Genomic DNA, 21,649 nt, shown 5'->3' with positions numbered 1-21,649 from the left:
ATCCTGTAAGAGCATGTATTACTAAATGTATAGATGAATGCACTGTACAGTCTCTATTTCCACCACCTGTAGTTAAAGGAAGAGATACACAGCAAGATTTTTAACCATACCCAGGTATGTGGGATTCTACTTTTGTAGATGAATTGACATTATTGTTATTTTAATTAGAACTTACACTATTAGCATTTTAATTTGATTCACAGTACCCCCTTTGAACACATGCAGAAGGCTGTATGCTGACAGCATAAGGTTTTTCTTCAGTTATTCTTAATAATTTTTAAAGTAGAAAAAAACCTTGAAAATGCTAAAGGATTTCTATATCTGTCGTTCTAAGAAGTGGCTTTCAGTTAGAAATGACATTTAGGTGGACCCAACATTTTAGCAGAGTGAAGAGTAATATTTGCCCCTGCCAGTGTATTTCAGGATATCATCACATGGTTGCCTCAGCACACTGCTTTTGGTTTCAGCCCTCTCTTATTACCCCTTCCCATCTGACTGAAATCAGCTGATCTTTTATAGGGATTCCCACCTCCTGCCAGCAAGCTCCTCGCTGTCAGATACCAAGCACCATATTTAGGGTGTGCCTTTTAAATACAGAGGCCAATAGGAACACAGTTGCCTCGTTTTGTCTGCCCTGTAAGAGTCAACTGCCTTCCCATCATTAAGCCTTTGCCAGCCAAAGGGAACACGCTCTCAACCTGTAGGCTCAGCTTTCTGATTCCACATATACCTTTGCTGAAAATGCAAATAAATAATAATAATAAAGGTATTTTAAAATAAATTTAAAGTATATCTTACATAATCTGGATAAAATGCAATTAACTTTTAACATTCATGCAATCATTTTGTTATTGCAGCTAAAAAATAGTTCTCAGAATCCAGCTCTCCCAGAATCTCCAAGAAAAATACTCTTTGTTTCACCATTTTCTGATTCATTCGACTTTGGAAGCAAAATAAACACATTGCTGTGTTTAATATTGTTGCACAAGAGAATTCACAAGAATGAAATGTGTTCAAAGTTCCTAGAAAAAAATGTAGCAACGCAGGCTGCCAACTTGTTCAATGTCAAGCTCTAGGCAGTATAGCAGGACTAGCAGTAAATGACTCAGAGTGAGTCACGCTTTAGCTATTTTTGCTTTTAAAGTAATGCCAGGCGCTGTGTTAATATTCAACCCAGAGTAAATTTAGCAATGCAAGAAAACAAGTGTTTCCATGGTTGCTCCTTCACAATGTTTATGGTATATACACAGCCATTAGGCACAGGAATTAAGCCAAATTAAGAATATGGAAATGTTCCTCTTTCATTTACAACCGAATTTTGCTACACTGGGTTTCATGACTCACCCGGCTACTCATTTTTCCAACTCTAACAAAAACGTAAAGCCATAGCTAGCACACCACCAACCATACTGTTAGTGGTCAATAGCCACTACTTTCCTCTAAATGACGGCTTGTGCTGTGTGCACAGCTGAGCTGGAAGCATGCTGGTGTATCAGTAACTGCAGTCAAAAGCAAGTGTAATGACGATAATGAAGTTACACATATCTTTTTCAGGACAAAACAAGACTGACACAAAGGCCTCACTAATGAAACTAAGGACATCAATCACGGGTTACATGTTCTGTGACACTTCTAAGAAGGAGGTGGCAGGTAGGAAAGTTGAAGAGGAGCACTGAAGGGAAGAAGGAGGTTGTGGCGTCATATGAAAAGGGAAAGCAGCTGTAGAAAAACAAGGAAGGATGCTGATTCAGGCTGGGGAGCAGTAGGGTAAAATGAGAGAAGTGGTAAAGGGGGTATGGCAGAGCTGGAAAATATCCTCCCACAACATAGCTGTGATGTGACAAAACCCATATGCAGGCATGATTTCAACAGAGCTATCTGCATAGCCATGCTTTCTTAGGTGAGCAGGTATTTGTGGAATTGTGGAATATGAGCCCAACTAATGCAGACATCTGTCAAGGCAGAGCAAAGATCTACTAGAGAAAGGAAGGGAAAATTCAATCTGGGTTGTAGGAAAAAACAATCCCAAAACAACTACAAAACTCCCAAAACTCCAAAGCAGTGGATGCTGCAGCAAAGGTTAGGTGAACAGCTTACTTTGCCCACACTAATAGCAGAGCTGCCAAATGATTACACATGATGGCTTCTTACATTTTTTTGTTCACATTTTAATATAGCGTTTTATTCATTAGTCTTAAATTGCAGTAATTACTATTTTTACTGTAGAGGTTGATAAAGCAATCAGGAAGCTTTTACTTTTTTCCTCTCAGAGAAAACTCTTCAGCTTTTCTGCATGAAGTCTTCTTTCATGCTGCAATAAGCAGGGCTTTTTTTCCCCCTGTTTTCCTATCTGATTATAAACTAGCCACTTAGTTTATACTGGAAGTTTATAGATAGATCCTGATAAAGAGTCTGGAAAGACTTCTGATTTCAGTAAGTCTTGGAATGACACATAAACTTTCAAATAGGGAGTGAGAGAGAATACTCAAGTCTGGGCCAGATCCAAAGAACTGAAGGAAACTATAGACACTGAAGTTCAAAATGATGAAAAATCCTCTATACTGTCCTCCTAACTCTGAAGGCATCTAACCCTGGAAAGCCTCTCCCAGGTTCTCCAGGGATCTGAAGCTCTGATTTCAGCGCTTGCTCAGAGCTGCCCCATCCTGACTACCCATTCTGACATACAAATATGTTTGTTCTGCAACCCCTTTGGCTCTTGAAATTAAGTACAGCTCCATCCAAGTGGAAGAAGAGAAGGTGGTGATGCAGACATAGAGAACCCAGTTTCCCAATCCTTGCTGGGTAAATTAACTACTGGAGTATGTAGTCATCCACCCTCTTTACATCATCCCTTGCCCCCTTCCATTTCCAGCTGCACAGGGTGCACATTTTCCTTCAACACAAGGGCTGAAGAGTGCCCTCTACAGACCAGCCTAGAGCCGAGAGGTTGCTTAAAAGCCTGTGAGCAGTCGTATGATGTCAGACATATGGTCCAGCCCATCCAACAGTCTTACTCTGAGGATGAATAATAGCAAATCTCTCCAGAGGACAGGAGGCAGGGAAAGCCTACAGCGATGTTTTCCTGGTATTCTTGTCCAGCCTCCAGTAATCTGGTCAGTGGCATTTGGAAGATCCAGAAAGGTGCCAAAAGTGACATCTTCCCCTCAAGGGATTCTTCTTAGCTGCTTATTTGTGAATTTATTTTCCTCACTTCCTGGGCAACTACTGTAGACACAATGCTATCGTATGAAACGTATCACCATCACCCCACTCACTCCTTCTCTGCCTCATGAGATATTTTTGGTGCCTGCTGGAACACCTGTTAAGCAACTTGCCTTTAATCCTGAGATCATTCACTGCAAGCCTGGTAACACAACAGATCTACATCCATGTTTCAGATGGTAAGACATGATAAACCTATCCACACTTGTAAAGTCAGATCCTGTGTCACAAATGAGAGCTAATAACAGCTGAAAGATGACAACTTAAACCACTCTTCAACTGTGACAGAACATCTGATGTTCCAAGACTGGTTTAGAGTGCAAATGCCTATGAAAAGTGTTTGACTTCTTTGACTTTGTGCTAACGGTGACTGAAAGCAACATATCTTAGGTTACCCCTGAGACACAGTACACACAATTACCACTTCAGCTCCCTGATAACATCAGCAATCGTTTGAGCGCCTAAAGTTCCCAAATCCACAGATCACAGTCATGGTCCATTTCCTCTCCAGCTATATAATACAAGCATGTGTGCTCAGTCTCACAGTACAAGCCCTGATTCATTCCCTTCACGTTACTTTATAGTTGGCACATTTTTAGTCATCTTTTGCAATACTATGATTGACGTACAGATGTAAAGCACACTATGCTGATAGAACAGATTCATCACTGAACACAAAGTTGTTCATACAGATGTGCCATAACCCTCCTTGTGGGAGCCAAGGCACTTAACTCTGGGCTCTGGGATCCAGCCTGAGGTCCACAAAGCTAAAAGATGGGTGTTGCAGTCCTTCAGTTTTTCTCTAGCTTTCTTCCTCCATTTCAGCACAACTTATTTAACAGGTTTGGGGTAGTATGAGGAAGATCTCCAGTACACTTAATGGCATAAAATCAAAGTTGGAAAGAAAACACGCTTTGCTGTGAGGTTGGTGTCTACAGCTTTCAAGAGGGAAATGAAACAGTATGGATGTCAAAAACTATGGTAAGCAGCCAATGAGCGTGAACTTCTGATAAGGAATTACAGGGTGTTTGTTAATCTTGCTGTACATTGCTTGTTTGCATGTTACTGTATATTGCAAGTATTGATCAAGGACATTCTACTGATTTCAGAAGCTACACTAACACTTACCAAAGCACAGTGTAGCTCAACCTGCATCTCTTCTGAAGGACACACCAAAGAGCTACATGACAAATAGTTTCAGGATCCATAAAAACACCACATGTTTTCTCTTAACTGGAGAACTCTGAATTTACCATGCAGTGTGATATGCACTGATGATTATTATTTAGTCAGCATTATCTCAGATCTACATCCCTGTTCTTCCTCAAATGCTTTATGTGCTGGCACTCAATCCAAATCCATTACTTGGAGCAGATTTCTACTTGAAGTAGTATTTCCCTTGGTACTTGTGCATACTGGTGGCATAAAGTCCCACATACAAATGATTAAAATGAACATACAGGAAGGGTAAAAAAACCCTACTATTTACCCAGGAATAAGATAAATAGAATCACAGAATTGTAGAATCATAGAATAGTTTGGGTTGGAAGGGACCTTCAAAGCTCATCTAGTCCAACCCTCCTACAATGAGCAGAGACATCTTTAGCTAGATCAGGTTGCCCAGCCTGGCCTTGAATGTCTCCATGATGGGGCATTCACCACCTTTCTGGACAACCTGTGCCAGTATTTTACCATTCTCACTGTACAGAATTTTCTCTTTACACAGCCTGAATCTCCCCCCTCTTTGAATTTAAAACCATCACCCCTCATCCTAACCCAACAGGCCCTGCTAAAAAGTCTCTCCCCATCTTTCTTATAGGCCCCTTTTAAGAACTGATTACTCAAGAACTGAAATACTCAAGTGACAGAAAAAATGAGCAAACAAAACAAAGTTCCCCTAGTTTAAAGCTTTGCTTTATTTTCCTCAATATCCTAACTTCAAAATGAGAACATTTCAACTGAAAAAAATGTAACACCTAGATGCTTTTCCTTTCCTCTTTCTTTGTTTTCTTCTTCTTGGACCATTCTTCGCCTGTTTTTGTATAGTACGTACATAGTATGTACGTACTATACAAATGTATTTTACACCAGTATAGTATGTATTATTACACCATGAAAGAAGTAAATGAAAACTCTTGGTGAAATTTTGGGGGTTGGAACTTGATGATCTTAAGGTCCTTTCCAACCCTAACTTTTCTATGATTCTAAATTGCTCATGTTTTGTTACCAGAAAGCAAATTTTCCACAAAGTATCATCCATCTATTGTAGTTTTCAGAATTTCAGATACAGACAAGCTTTAGCTCTATGCTTCTTACTCATCTGAAATGTATAAAACTTTTCTAATGAGTTCAAATATGGCCACAAGACATGAGATTCTAGAAGTTCCCATGTTGCACAACCGGATTACCAAAGACACTGACTACACTGAACTCCACCACTCAGGGAGAACACCCCTATAAGCAAGGGTGCAGTGCTGGCACACGAACAAACGAGCAAAAACTTGGTTACACACTGATTTGCCTGAAAATCTCTCACGAGCTGAGCAAGGGTCTAAGGTTTTTCATCACTCTCCCAATAGAAACAAAGGGGAAGAAATAATATATTTTAAGATGGCGATTCGTTAAATAATGTGATTGAATGAAACATCAAGGGAATGGAATTGGCATCTAGAAGCTCCCTTCCTCACCTAGTATGTTCTTACAAACAGTAAAAAAGCCATGCCAGTAGCCATCAATGTGCTCACTTAAGAGAGAATTATCCCATGACAGTAACAATAAATTACCCAAAGTGTTATCCCTAAGTGTATAATAATAATAAAAAATTATTTCTGTGCGACACTTCATTTCCTTTCTAGATTTTATATATCCAGTGCTCATTTGAAAGCCAGGCTGGTATATAAGCAAGAACCGCATCTTGCAAAGACTTTCGCAACAGGATTAAATATAGATCTTTTTAAAATACATGTATAGATCAGATGAGAGACACAGAAAGAGATAAGAGGTGTTTACTCTCAAGTAGTCACTGATTGGAAGGGCAGATATTTGAAGGGGAGATATTTATAACAGAAGAAACCTACATCTGATGATCCTTCTGATTTAGATACCTCCCTCCCTCAGCTGAGTGCCTTTACCACAAGGTTAAAGCCTCAGTATTTCCTTCTGCACTTGTTTCCATTTTTATATATAGTTAAATACACCCTGAACTGAGAAAGAGGAGACTGATTCCAGAGCTACAGCTCAATCTCCTATAGGCCAAGAGTCTGTCAAATTCTGATTTTAAATCAATGAGATTGAAACCCAGGTTACTCACAGTGGAAAGGGTCTGCTTGAGGGGGTGGGCTGATTCCTCTTTCATTGTAATTAAGAATTCCATGTCAGAGCTCTAAATGCCAAAGCAAGCAAGTTCTTATTTTGGTCAATCATGTTAGAAAGGCAATAATTTCATCAAAGAAACCCTCAGCAGATCCATCTGCAACTGACGTTCTTCATTAATCTCCTAACAGAGATATTGTTGATGCAAGCTTTTGCCTGTGAATCCTATCAACATAGCTAATTTTTGGCATGGAAAAATTGCCCCAGATCACACACACAAAAAAAAAGTTCTGATGGTTTCATTTGTTCTAGAGTTGGTCCTTCTTTGCAAATTATCAAGAACACTAGCTGTGATGGCAATTTTGCAATTTGGATATTCATCTTGTTCACACTGCTGTAGTATCTGAGCATCCCATTTATCTAGTTTGTTTTTCTAGCTTGTTTCTCCTTCCAACAATTCTGTGAAATAGAGGGATTGTATGTCAGACTTCATCATCATCACTTTAACTCATACTATTTCATTCCCAGGCCTTGATCTTCTAATCCTTCAAAATTACAAGTAAGCAAGCCAACTAGTTCCTTCCAGAAAATATCCAGACAGGACAGTCCCAGAAGGACAAAACGATGCCAAGTTTCTCTCTCAGGGTAGTCCTTTAACCCTACCCAAAAGTCAGATCTCATTCATACAAATTCCTCTTAACATATTCATGTCACTCCTCAGGGGCTGCAATCTGCTCCCTCAGCATCACGCCATGAAAACATTACTCTGGCAGACTAAAGCCCAGTTATGTTATTATTTCCAGCTCTCTGAACTGACAAAACCACAAAAAATAATACTAATGTTTCAGTGCCACAAGAGAAGCAGGCCAATTGAGTGTTTTGCAGTGGACATGGCTACTTTGCTCCATAGGGTACCAGCCTGGAGCAGACAGGTATGAGCCAGTCCATGTTCATAAGTCTCTCCTTGCAAAGCCCACAAACAATATACACATAGCTGAATTTCAGATACAGGTATAAGGTTCAGACCCACAAGGATTTTAGGCACCTAACTCCCAGTGATCTGTTCTGAACCTAAAATGACTTGATCTAATACAAGAAGACTAACAAAGCAAAGAACTAAACTGAAGCATCCTAAACTCCAAGTGACCTTCCTAAGTGCTAGATCATCTTTCACTTCTTTACTAGTCAAAGGGCTGTCTAATAAGGGATTTTACATAAATGAAAAGCGCATATCCCACACACACCACTGAACTGTCGTAACATCAATCCCACTTTCAGTTAGAATTTCTAACTTTTCTGCTGAACTTGCTTTCCCATAATTAGTCAGTAATTTAAGGGATCTTAAATTACTATTTCATATTAAAAAAGACAAAGAAAAACACACTAATGTTATTTTTCAACTGATCCTCTGTCAACACAGTTGAGTATAAAGATGAAAACAGACCAACTAAGAAGCTATGCAGAACCGAACAGGATGCCAGATCTGCAAATCAGTTATGTGACTCCACACATGTAACTTTAACTACTTACTGAAGTTTCACTTCTGTTATATGTTGAAGAATAAGATTAACTTGGCTCCATCAGTGTGATGTTGTGAGGATTAATTGGATGAAACTTTTCAAGCACTATACTACACAGGTTGCAGCTTGCTTTCTTAACCTCCTAAAAGCAAATCAAAGACTTCAGTCCTTCCTGGACCTCCAAATAGACTGTTATATAAATTTAAAGAGAATTCCTTTCACAGTGTCATTTTTTCAACCAGTGCAGTTTTCTACACAAACTGCATCTAAAATTACATTTTTTTATATAATTATTTCTGAGCATATGCATGACTTAAACTACATGTATCATCAATAGGGCATAATGGTGTGTACTTGAACACTAAATATTAAATCTTACAATCTTCTCCTTTCGAAATAATTCTTTTTGATAATGAATATGAATCTGTCCTAGCAAAATGTTAAAACGTGATACACACATTTTACAATTTTCTTTCAAAACCTCTGTAACATTTTTTCTTCAGTGGGCAGGACAAGGAAGACCTTTACGACTGCAGCACTTTCCAAATTACATTGCAATGACTGGTCTCCTATGACAAAAAACCTGCCTAAACTACTACTGTGTCTCAAAATTATTTGTTCCCTATAAAAAAATCACCTTTCTACATTTGCCAAATTCACTCCTTCAATTGTTTGGCAAAGCCAGCAATGTTGTCATTCACTCAAACCTTAACACTTCCTACAACATGACTACTGAACATGCATCTGCTGGGTGTTCGTACAGCCCGTAGTTATCAAGGATTCCAAAGTGCATGTTATCAGCTGCTATAAAAGGGCTATGAAACCTGCCATCTTTTGTGCACTGAATGTGAAACTAAATAACCTTCAGCAAACAGCAGTGGCAGCTAGGGTCACAGGAGGAGAGATTATACGTGATGATTAGCTCTTTGCAGATTATCAGAAACTTAAACTGATACACAGAGATTAAAGGCAGACCTTACTTTCATTTTATGAAGGCAAAATTCTCATACTCTGTGCCAGAAGATGCCTTTGAGATATATATATATATATAATATATATATATTGGCATGGAATAAAAAGACTTGGTAATACAACTTTAAACAGAAGGTGGGATTTTAAATGTACAGAAGATACAAAATGCAAAGTTACCATTCCTACAGTAATCATGACTTGGTTCCTATAGGCTTAGTCCTGCAAGGTTCAGTACTGTGGTTACACTCCAATAAGGAAGTGAAACATGCCAGCAGTCTCACTCATTTCAAAGGATCTACTCAGGCACTTTAATTTAAGCAACTTGCTCAAGCATTTCACTTAATCAAAAGGAGATCATTAAAGCACTTTGCAGATCCAGGACCCTTATGTGTAAAGAGCGCATCAGTCATGCAGGGTCACAAAAATGTTTTCTCGCAAACCACACATGTAATCATTTAGAATTTGCTGCTATTACCAGATTTAGTGAATATCCCTCCAAGTGCTCCATTATTTGGAAAAGATAATGTAGTCATTCTGGGGTACAAGAAATGGCTGAAAATATCATAAAAACATATTAATCAACACTTCTTTTCCACTGCTTACATTCTAAGCAGGTTTGAGTCAAAAAATGAAAATGTTTTCCATTAAAAATAAGAAGTGGGAATTTAGGAATGTGAGATTGTTCTGAAAACAGACTTCAGGAAAAAAAATCACTTGCTCTTCACATAAAACCCGTCTGACAGTGTTTTGACACATATCATCAGAGGTGGAGATTTCGCATCATTTTGCACAAATTCCAGCTAAAGGAGCTGCATAATAAAGGCTCACAGATTGAGGGAAAATGCCTGCAAACTGTCTAAAAGCTGAGCAGAACAGAAACTGCTCTGAGGCATGATATCATCTTTACTGTCACACAGATGCACTTTCCCGATTTCATTTCTTCACTTTAGCTGCTGCTAAAGCTCAAAGAGAAGAAGGTCTCCTTCCCACATTGCTGCCTGGAGAAGAGGACAACCTGAAGATGATACAGCACTGATCTCCTCCCTGAGAGTATCAGAGGTACCTACTATGCTTCATGTCACCTCTTAGGTGGCAGAGAACAACCACAGAGCTCCTTTTCATCACTGGGGCACCAAATATCAAGAGACAAAATGTTTTAGCCTTCTGAATTTTCTGTTGAAATAAGGTTATATTTAACTGCATCACCCTCTGCACCATACCCAAAAAGAAAGTTTTTCTCCTTCAAACACTAGTTAATTTCTAAGTAGCAAGACAATATGAGACTACAACGTTTCCTTGCTCAGCTATTCTACAATAAAAATGTCAAACTCTGCATAAAAACTATGTAATGATTAATGGTAACCAATCATGAAAGGCAAATCATTTTAGCATCTAACCCATCTGCTCTTTAGAAAGAAAAGGCTGGGACAAGAGAAAACTCCAGGAAAGCTCCTCTGAGAAAACAGGGCTGGAGTTTTTATATCTTATCTGATTTAGCAATAAAACTAAACCCCAGGAAAGAGCTAAAAACTGGATCACACTGTGTATGTGTGCTTGAAACTGGCCAGGAGTTAACACACCAAGTTGTGCCCAAACCTGGGAAAACTAATACCCGAAAACAAAGTAGCAACCAGGTAGCTGTAGATTAAGTTATTGATACATGTAACTCACATCAAGTAGCTTTAACATAACTCACACCAACTAGTGTCCCCAAAACTGCAGACACGTTATAATATGCTGTATCATGGGACTAGTATTGTAGGACTCATGCTTTTGAAACCACAATGCATAAAGGAGAAGCTAAAGAATACGCATATGACTTGACTCAAGCACACTGCTGGCTAACAGGATGACCTTAATGTTCTCCTGTATCTGAGCTCAGCTAGTACTGCAATCCAAAAGTCGCTGCTTTGGAACCCATTCTTTACAGTAACTATACTTTCTGCATGGTGTATGTGCTATTTTAGATAGTGCTCAATTACACATCTCAGCATACTAATTTACTACATAGCGCCCAACAAGAATAGACTTTCTGTACCAGACAGAGTACACATCAGCTTAGCTTCTGACAAAGTTGTTAAGACCAGAGCCCCTGATTCTATGAGAATGTATCTGTCATTTTCAAGCTTGTGAATGAATTTGTGACATTCAGTTGTTGAGGTCTTTTTAAAGATTATGTATGAATGCCCAAAACACAGAAAAAGAGAGAAAGAGGATAAGGGTAATGGCAAGAAGTTCACATAGCTACAACAGAGAAACTGAGCAATCTTACTGGTTCCAGTATTGATCATAAGAAGTAAATTTACATCTGTGAATACAAACAGACTACACTGATCTTCAGTCATCCATTACTACTCAAGAATTTCTGAGAGCCTTCCCTGTAAAAAAGCCTTTTGAAGAGGAAAGTAAAGTAGGAAAGTGACTTTGTGGTAGATCAACAGACTATTTAGGCAGGAGACACAGTATTAATGCAAGTTTAAGGCAGCACTACTGTGTTTGCTTTGAAAAGTTTAACTTCGAATTTTCCACCAATTTCTATCTGCAGATCTAAGGTGACATTTAGTTACCCATTTCAAAAGCAGGGGGGATGTACCAGGCTCTTTATTTGAATGCACGCTCATTATACTGCACCCAAGTCTGTGAAAGCTAACTAATAACTTTCCATTCAGCTTTTTAAATTGCATAAAATGCTGCAATATGAGCAAATGCAATGGATTTACCTCACCCGAAACATCATGTGTTCTACAAAACCCAAGCTGACCCATCTCACTGAAACAGTCTGAACACAGCAGTCCATCCAACATAACCATGTATTTCATACTGGACACAGTCTGACCTCTGTGCAACAACTAAAACAGAAGTCCAAGTGGCTAATAGGACATACCTGGATTTCAGGCAGTATTAGCAGAATGATGTCCTTGCATATTTTTTTTTCCCCAAGAATAACATTTCCTGTGCTTATTTAATCTTATTTAACCTTATTTAATACCTTTTTTTTCAACAGGTATTCCAGTTAGAACTCAGTCCCACAGCCTGAGCTGAATGCAGTACTAGGGCATACACCCCTTCCTCAGGCAATTACAGGTTGGAAAGTAAATCCAAAGTCAGTTATCAAGATTTTATCTTCTCAGTTACAAACACCTGGAAATTAGGAATTACAACATAATGGTGGGGCAGTAATAATTTTATGGTTATGGAGAGAGTGAAAATTACGCCGTTTTGTGGTCTGCAACTTGGTATGTTCATTCTTACGAATAGTGCCAAGAGCTCACTTGAACTCAGAGATCAATGCTAATACTCAAATCCAAAATCTCAGAAACCATGGACAGGAAACACGTATATTAAGCCCTCAAGCTCTAATCCTAGGGAGTTTTCAGATACCAGATCTAAAATTCACCTTGTCAAACATGTCTTCACACTTCATAAATCTCTACAGAGAACAGAGAAGTAATCCAAAGTCCAGTGAACTCAGCGGGAAAATTCTTTCCGCTAGTTTCAGTGGGTTTTGGATAGGGCTCCACAAAAACAAAGCTCAAGGAGAGCTACAGAAAAGCATCCAGAGTATCATTTTCTAATGGTATAAATCATTAATCTATAACTCCTGAGGTTCCTGAGATACCAGTTTATGTTGAAATCAAAATGCAGGGTGGGAGGGAATAGGTTCAGGGGTCAAGGGACAGCAAGCAGAATAATGAGTTCAAAACATGATCACAACTGGGGAAGAGAAGCACAAATAGTGTTCGAGCCTATGAACTTTCCCGGCAACAGTAATCAGAGATATTTTAATGGCTGCTATAATCTGCAGGGCAATAAAAGCGTACAGTTTTGTTGTGTTGCATAAATACTAGAACTGTTCACTCTCCAACTTTTCTGGTAATTCAAGCACGAATAACTTCATAATTTAACACATGATAAATCACATGAATTAAGAAAACCAGATTTTAATAAATTGCAGCATTACATGGTGCGTGCATAGAAGCTATAAACCTGAGAACACACACAGTAAGCATTTTCCAACAATATAGTTCTACCATTAAAGCAAAGGTCTTCTTAGAGTTGCAACACATCCTAAGTTGTGAAACAAGAGCAATTTGTTTAAGTGACAAATGAAAACAGCTTACCTAATCTTTTTAGAAGATCCTATCAACTAAGAATAAAACTAATGAGAAAAGCTTCTAATGAAAAAGCCCCCCTTCCACAGAAAAAGACATGAAGCAACATTTTCAGGGTATTTGCATTCAGACATAGCAGGAGCTGTGGGAGTCTAAATAAAGCTACCAAGGTAATTACACTGGCTTCCTTCTGCACAGATAGCAACTTAAGTAAGTTTTTAAATACAAACCTCAGTTTGAGCCATAACCGGCAGCTCTATAGGGCAGTTAGTCACATCTTAGCATTTAACTTTCAAAGAATCTGTAGTTTTTAAAAGAGAAGACTTACATTGTTTTCTCATCTGTTTAAGCTGATCCTTAAAATACACATATTTTTCATTGTTTTGCAAATCTGAGTCACTGTTCTCTCTCTCCATCGCAGCAAATTTTTCGTGTACTAAAGATTTTAAATCTGGTATATTTTCTGGTTTTTCTCGTTTGATCTGTAAGGAATAAGAAGTACAATGTTATTCACTATGACCTATTTTACTACAAAGCAGAAGACATCAAGACATTATGTCAGGAACATAATCTCGGTTTCTTTTGACTACAGTTAAGATTTCCTGCTCTGAAACCATAACCTCCAGGTAAATATTTGTTTCAGCAGAACTATGATATGTAGAGATTAACTTCTCAGTGTCATTTAACTCAGTTACTGTTGTACAGGTTATTTCTCATGCTAACAACAGGCAAAAGTGAACCCTGCAGTCAAATTTACATCCATGAGTGGTAAAGGTCAACATGTTAACAAGAGCCAGCATAACACTGAATGTGAATGAAACCAAAGAGTACAGCTCTGTCCATAAAGTGAGAAGATGACTGAAAGACAAATGATTTTTAAAGAGTTTTCTAAAAACTTCCACTCTCTCCCCACTTTTGAATCAGCTTTCTGGAAGTTTATAATCTTCCTGCATCACTACTGTGATAACAGGGGAAGTTCAGATTAGATATAAGGGAGGAGTTCTTTACTGTGAGGGTGGTGAGGCACTGGAACAGCTTGGCCAAAGAAACTGTGAATGCTCCATCCCTGGCAGTGTTCAAGGCCAGGTTGGAGAGAGCCTTGGGCAACATGATTTAGTGTGAGGTGTCCCTGCCCATGCCATGGATTCAGAACTAGATCATCTTTCCAGCCCAAACCATTCTATGACTCTATGGTAAGAGCAGCAAAAGCAGTACAAATAGCTAATGTAAAAGAAAACCATCTCTATTCATTTGTGCTGTCTGAACAAGAAGCATTATGCCATACAGGCAGGCAAAAAGAGTTTCCTGAAAATCATTTGTTTATAATAATCACATCTGAAATAATCTGGAGAACAAATGACTAGAAACAAAAGGGAAGTCAATCATGTAGGTGATACTAAGATATTCCAAGAACGCAAAAACCACTTTGTGAGCCCCCAGAAAACAATGATTAGTCTTTGCTTCCCAACATGGAATTCTAGACAGGTCTTCATAAGAACTAGCTTACAGGTGGTGGGGACTGTGCTACACAATGATGATCAGCAACAGCACAGACTCTGAAAGAAGGTGGACATCTGTCAGATTCTTAATGATAAGCACTTCCTGAATCAAACAAAAGCTATTTCTATCCCAAACATATGGTGAAACATGACATTCTGAAATAAAGGAGGTACGCATTTCTGCTGAGCCACTCTTCCCCTGCAGCACATATGACATTCTGCCCCTCACCAGCCATGGTACTGGTCATTGTGAAAGACAGGAAAAGAACCTACTCAGACAAAAATGGTTCACTTCATCAAATCATTTACAGGCTCCAGAGTTTACAGAGACCTTGGAAATCCTATGGAATACATCTTATTTCAGTAGCCAATGAAATTATAAATATTCGTGTAAAAATGGACTTTGCAGATATGTAAAATGTTACATAGGTATGACAACTAAACTTTCCTTCAAATCCAAGCAAAGCAATCCATAGAACTATTATTTCTTCCAAGCATAAAGCAGTTTGGCACAGTTACTTTAGGCAGACACAAGTTGTGGCATGAATTAAAACAAGAGAAAAGCATGCACTGCCAGGTGATAGCATGTAGCTTTTAAAGGCACCTGGAGATGAAAGATCACCTTCCACAACACCCAGCTGTCAATGGGAGAGACTCAGGAATGCCTGGGTACCAAAGGAGTACAGTGACCCTGAAGACCAACAGCACAGATGCTCAGAGTGCTACATAAAGCCAAGCAGTGGCGTACAGTCCTTAGCCTATGAAACTTGACAAAAGGAGCTAAGGAAGTAAGAGCATTCTGTGCTTCGGGCAATGAGGGCAATCACACGTACTCACATGTTGCCTCTGTGTGCTGGTTTTGGCTGGAGTAGTTACTTTCCTCCATAGTAGCTCATATGGGGCTGTATTTTGGATTTGTGCTGGAAACAGTGCTGATACCAGAGAGGTGTTTTAGTCACGGCTGAGCAGCACTTACACAGCCAAGGCCTTTTCTGCTCCTCACACCACCCCACAGCGAGCAGGCTGGGGGTGCACAAGGAGCTGGAGGGGACACAGCAGGGACAGCTGACCCCAACTGACCCAAGGGTTACTCCACACCATATGGCATCATGATCAGCATATAGAGCTGAGGGAAGAAAAGGAAGGGAGGGACATTCACAGTGATGATGTTTGTCCTCCCAGGTAACCATTATACATGATGGAGCCCTGTAAGCCTGGAAATGGGCTGAACTGGGATGGGAAGCAGTGAATCAATTCCTGTGTTGCTCTGCTTGTGTGCATGGCTTCTGCTTTACCTATTGAACTGCCTTTATCTCAGCCCACAAGTTTACTCATTTTTACTCTTTTTAATTCTCTCTCCCATCCTGTTGCAGAGGACTGAGTAAGTGGCTGTGTGGGATTTAGTTACTGTCTGTGGCTAAACCACGACAAACTGCTGCAAAAGAAGGCCTATCAGAATCAAAATCATCATTGTTCCATATTCAGCTGGAGAAGAAAACTGGCCATCAAGTTTACACAAGCACAAGAAAGCAGTTACTAAATCTAAATACACTGAAGATCCAACACATTATAAAATAATTATTTGATCTGGACAACATGTAGTGCAAACATACTCCTTCCTGCAACAACTCCATCAGGCTGCTTTTACAGACATTCTCTCCTTAACATAAAAATAATGTATAAACAGAGGACCACACTGACAAGCATAGCCCAAATCACCGCTCGTCACTAGGACCTGCCCTCAACATGAATGAGAACACTATGGCCAGATACCATACAGAAGATCCAGTTGTGTATGCTAAAAAAACCCAACAAACCAAAGTGCTTCTAAGTTGCTGATACACAAAAAATAAAAGAAATAATATGGACATTCATCACAGACATCTGTAGCAAAAACAATGTCAATAGTCTTTTCCTCTCCACAGGGACTGTGTTACACATTGGTATAGTTACATCAGGCTCTTTTTATCTTTTTCTTGACTCATGAAAGATTTGAGCACCAAAATCCACCAACACAGCATCTTCAACCATACCCTCAGAGTGAGAGGTGAAGAGAAAGGTGCAGTCAACGTTAACAATACACTGCATCGTGAGGATAGTCGAGCAACGCAGTGTTACCATATGACATAAGCTCAGACACCCTTCTAGTACAGAAACCTAAAGAGTCAGACAAGAGAAGCTTAAAGGATGCCCTTTCCTGTAGTTTAACATCTTTCATGTTTCCAATTTAAATTCAGTTTCTGTTTACCTCCAGACAATTGCTTTTATTAAAATGATTAGTAGAGACACCATTCCTGACCACACTTAATACTCTACCATCATGTATGCTATTACAAGCACTACTATGCCAGGCAGACCTTCTAGAAGGTCAACATGTCACAGGTGAATAATAAGGCATGTCCACCCACACTAATAACAAGTAAATATGTTTGCTGTGCACAAGCAATTTCTCTTTGGTTTCTGCATATCCTATTTCATGAAGAGAATTGAGAATGCTCTAACCCAACAGCATAAATGAAACCAAATGAAAGAAAATGTGACATCAGTCCTAGTTCCTCATGGTGGGACAGAACATCGTACACATCCTTACAGGCATAGTACAGTTTTCTTTAGTTCTCACCACCCATTCCTACTGTACAGATTCATGATGGATGTAGTAAAGATGAGCGTATCAAAATGTATGAGGACAATACAAATTTAGGATATGGCTAAGGGAAACAGGAAAATTACCAATCATCAGGGCAACATATTGGGGTTGTACTTCTTTTCGGTCTCAGCATGTCAGATAAATGCTTAGTAGCAAATCTGAAGCATGTTCAATCTCTCAGTAGAAGTTACTTCACAAAGGAACCATGAAAGACACATTAAGCAAACAACTGTTCATTTAGTAGCACTGTCAGCCAAAACCAGCATGCCAAGTAACACCTTACAGTCATTAGTCAATCCATTGAGATTTACATTGATTTTGAAATGGGGTGGAGGCATACACACCCTACAAAGCATCCTGAAATGACATATAACTATGAACTGGGAGTGTTCAGGACATATGGTGAAAAGAAGTATCAGTCACAACAGCTTGTTTACAGCAATAGAAAAAAGCAGAAGCATCTGCTGTGACAGTCCTGTAGCAGCAAGGAACCATGTGGGTATTTACATGGGAGCTCGGCAATAAGAGGGAGAACAGACATGTTATACATGATAATTAATGGTACTCCATACATTACCAGCAGTGCCGATAGGAAAACACATTTAGAAACACTAAAAAAGTAATTGTTTAGAAAAACGTACCTGTGGTTTACCTATCAAAAGACATTTGCTCATGGCCACACACCACATCACCTGCTCTCAGCTTATTTGTGCTAAGAGGTTACTGTGTTTGATGGGCAATGCTTATGAAATGAGACAGCTCATGGCAGGTCTTTAACTTCTGCCAGTATCTATCTCTAAGGATGAGCATTCCTTTTGTACATTCTTCAGCTGGTAGTGTGCCTGTTCCAGGCATAAACTGTTAAACTATACCTCAAAAATCAGGCTTTTTAAATGGCCAGCCTAAGATAATGGTAAACCTTCAGGGTATTCAAAGAGGCAGTATGGGGAATTACCATAACCACAAAACAGGAAATAAATTATTCTGTGCCAGACCAATCCAAGAGCCAGTGAGGTTAAAGGTACCATAGACTAAAATTGCACCAGCTTGCACTATTAGTCTACAGACAGTAAGGGATCAGTGTCTAAAAAGGCACTGATTAGCATAACTCTGCATGCAGCATTGCAGCATTTAGCAATTTGTCCCTCCCCATATTATGTCCCAAAACACTTTACAAACATTAAAGAATTTAGCCTCAAATGCCCGTTGTGACATTGGTACCATCAACTGTACTTTACAAACGGGGAGACTGTGGCATGAAGAGATTAATAACTTGGCCTAAGGTTGCACAAGGAGACTGTGGCAGTACCAAGAATAAATAAACCCCGGTTCTGTGCTTTGAGCACAAAGCCATCCTTTCACCTTCTTCTTTAGCTGAGGGAAAGTTCAAATTAACATGTGCATTTGGTTCACTCCCTACAAAGAGGCCTGAAACTGCTTGTGGCTGCTTGGCAAACTTTGTGATAGAAGAGCGGCATTCTGCGTACCACAAAAATGCTGCTCTGGACTTTGCGTTGCAGTGGTTCACCATGTGACGCGCCACGGTTAGTTTTTAGCCTTTTCTTTCTTCTCTAGCACAGAAGCCCTTTAGTTGTATACTTTAAATCCTGTCACTGGTCACAGGTACCCCTTCTCACAGCTATCACTTTTGTCCCTTAGCTCTGGAAAGTTTGCCAGGGCCATCCATTTTATTCCTCTGATATTTCTTGCTACATTTCAACCATGCTGAGGTTTCCTCAAACCAACGGCACAACCTGCAAAGGAACTATTTTTCCAAAGAATTCAGAATTCTCACCTTTATCTTTCAAACTACGCATTATTTGTTCCCTGTAACTTAATCTCTACGAAATACGGACTTTTGAAGCTTAATTTATGGATATTACTGACATTTGGTAGTTGTGAGGTAAAGAACCATTCCTGCTTGCTAATGACCTTCTTAATGACAGAGTCAGCTGAGATGGCAGAGTGTCTTCATTTTCCAGATTCTTTGTTGTTTCATTTATGAAAGGGAGGGTGATTACTCACCCAGTGCTAAGAAGCTCAGAGGTATGCAGTTACCTAGACATCTACATTCTTCTGGGGCAACCCAAAAAAGGATATGCTCGTGTCTCCATCTAACTCTAAACTCATTGTAATTTAGACTGCATTTACACTACAGCCATGTCCCTGTACATATGCTTATGGAACACTGATAGCAGTTGCATCTTTTGAGGGAAAATATAGTATCTTATAGCTTCTGTTGGAACTAATTTCTTATCTCTGTGAATTCAGTATTATTAAAGGAACTCAGTCAAGAGTTTTCAGACAGATTGTGAATGCTTCATCCCTGGCAGTGTTCAAGGCCAGGTTGGACGAGGCCTTGGGTAATATGGTTTAGTGTGAGATGTCCCTGCCCATGGCAGGGGGGTTGGAACTTGATGTCTTAAGGTCCTTTCCAACCCTAACTATTCTATGATTCTATGACTTGGGGTGCCTAGATTAAGACATCCTATAAAGACCCAGTTTTCAGAACCCAGGCATCTCATACTTTCTGAATTGCCATCACTTTAAAATGTCTGATCCAGACATGGACATATCTAACACTACTTATTTCAGAGAACAAATGCCAAGAATTGGCTGGCTACAACAGTAACTACAGACACTGTCAAAAATGCCTCTCTGAGCACCTCCATCGGATAAAAATAACTATTTTCCCTTTATTTACCTCTGCTATGCAACAAAATCAACCAAAAATGCATGTCACATTTCTTTCTTGTTTAACGATACTTATGTCCTATTATTTCATCCTTACCTCACTATGTAATTTATTATTACAAATATGCAGCCTTTCAACACGTATATTATTTTACCTTGGGGTAAGTCAAAGTTTGCTGTGATTATTTATTATAACCAATCTTTTTTCACTGAGAGGGAAAATAACATGGGAGCTAAGTAAATTTGTGGGTTGAGTCACCCATACACTTTGTGAATCATGTGAGAACCAACTCTTAAGTGAGTCACCACTGTAACTGAATCAGGCTGCAAAATTTCAGCTCAACCTAAACAGTCATTTATTATTCTTCAATGGCTGGATTCAAACCCTTAGCAAATATCAGATCATTTGTTGATGCACAAATAAAACACAGCTCTTGGAAACATCTGCAAGGGCAGTCAAAAAGGATATCATCACTCAGCAGTGGGAGCTGCACTCACTGGAACACAGCTCTGCTGCAGTCAGAACTGCCTAAGGGCCCACATCTGATTCAGGAGATTCAACACCTCTATACATCATGACTGCAGGGCTGGGACTCTGGTTGAGCAACACCTTTGCAGACAATTGTGAAATGCCAAGAGAGGCGTATTTATAAGGGCTGACCCATACTTATGACACATACTGCCTATTAAACCGGGCCAGCACAACAGAAAATGACTGTCAGCACGTTTCAAATATCCCAAGACTTTGCCAGAGTCACAGCCTGGAGGTGAGGCACGGTTGCCATGGTGCAAAAAGCAGCGTGTCAATGCAGTGGCTGTAGCTAAGGTGTCCCCTCCAATGACATTGCCAGTATCTGCCACTGTTTGTTTTCCCTACTTTGAACGCAGCTGGAGGTGTTTAACCTTTATGAAGAAAGTAAGTACAGAGGGGCACACACCGCTTCCATGAACACTGGGGTGTATCCAAAGGAACTCCTGACAAGTCGTAGCATGTAAAGAGTTATTTTGGTAAGGCTAGAAATGGGCTTGGGCCCACCCTGCTTTGCTTTCTTTCTCCCATTTAGAAAGGAACCATACATACAGAGTGGGATTACAGTACATGAGTACCAGATGAAGAAGCAAAACTGCTTGGGCACAAATGCAAAGTTTACAGCCTGAACAGCAGTTCTTGGGGTTCCCATCTGTTAGAAGGTTCACCTCAAGCAAAATGCTTTACTAGGCACATATTTTTAACAGAAAAGAAAATATCCTTCTGTTTCCCCCAGTTACCCACTATGGTGAAGTCAAGACTATGAGCATCTTTTTGTTTCTCTCCAAGACCCTTATGAGCTGCTTTGCAAAGCGCAAAGTGGTAAAAAGAAGCAATGAAAGGGAATCTCATTGAAATAACAGTATTGGAAACTACTTGCTACTAATAGTGTAAAACTGGCTCATAAAGACAGCAGTAAATGTGGGCATTAGAGGTGAGGTTTTCCCAAGGTACCAAAGTGAAGAAAGTTAATGGATATTTAGCACCTTAATCCCTTCAGCACTTCTGAAAGCCCAACTGCCTGCGGTTTGCCATGAGGGTTGGACTGCATTTTCTTAATGATTTCAACCAAACAGAAGTCTGCATCTTGTTCCTTTGTAGTTTTTCAATATATGAAAACAACAAAGCAAAAAAATCCACAG

General features: G+C 39.5%; 1 protein-coding gene across 2 annotated transcripts in view; it reads right to left on the bottom strand.

Moving 5' to 3' along the window:
* The window catches only part of NSMCE2 (NSE2 (MMS21) homolog, SMC5-SMC6 complex SUMO ligase), a 130,005-nt gene that overhangs the window by 56,480 nt on the left and 51,876 nt on the right, over positions 1–21,649 (bottom strand). For both annotated transcript variants that reach the window (XM_061373536.1, XM_061373535.1), the window contains exon 4: positions 13,467–13,620. In XM_061373536.1, coding sequence (XP_061229520.1) covers positions 13,467–13,620 — 154 coding nt within the window. The remainder of the gene's footprint in view (positions 1–13,466; positions 13,621–21,649) is intronic.

Source organism: Neopsephotus bourkii, unplaced genomic scaffold, assembly GCF_033783945.1.
Source record: "Neopsephotus bourkii isolate Nb327-2 ecotype Australia unplaced genomic scaffold, CSIRO-AGI_Nbou_v1 NB_1630, whole genome shotgun sequence".
Classification (NCBI taxonomy): domain Eukaryota; kingdom Metazoa; phylum Chordata; class Aves; order Psittaciformes; family Psittacidae; genus Neopsephotus; species Neopsephotus bourkii.
The sequence above is the reverse complement of the archived record's forward strand: the minus strand, read 5'-3'. Positions and strand labels throughout refer to the sequence as shown.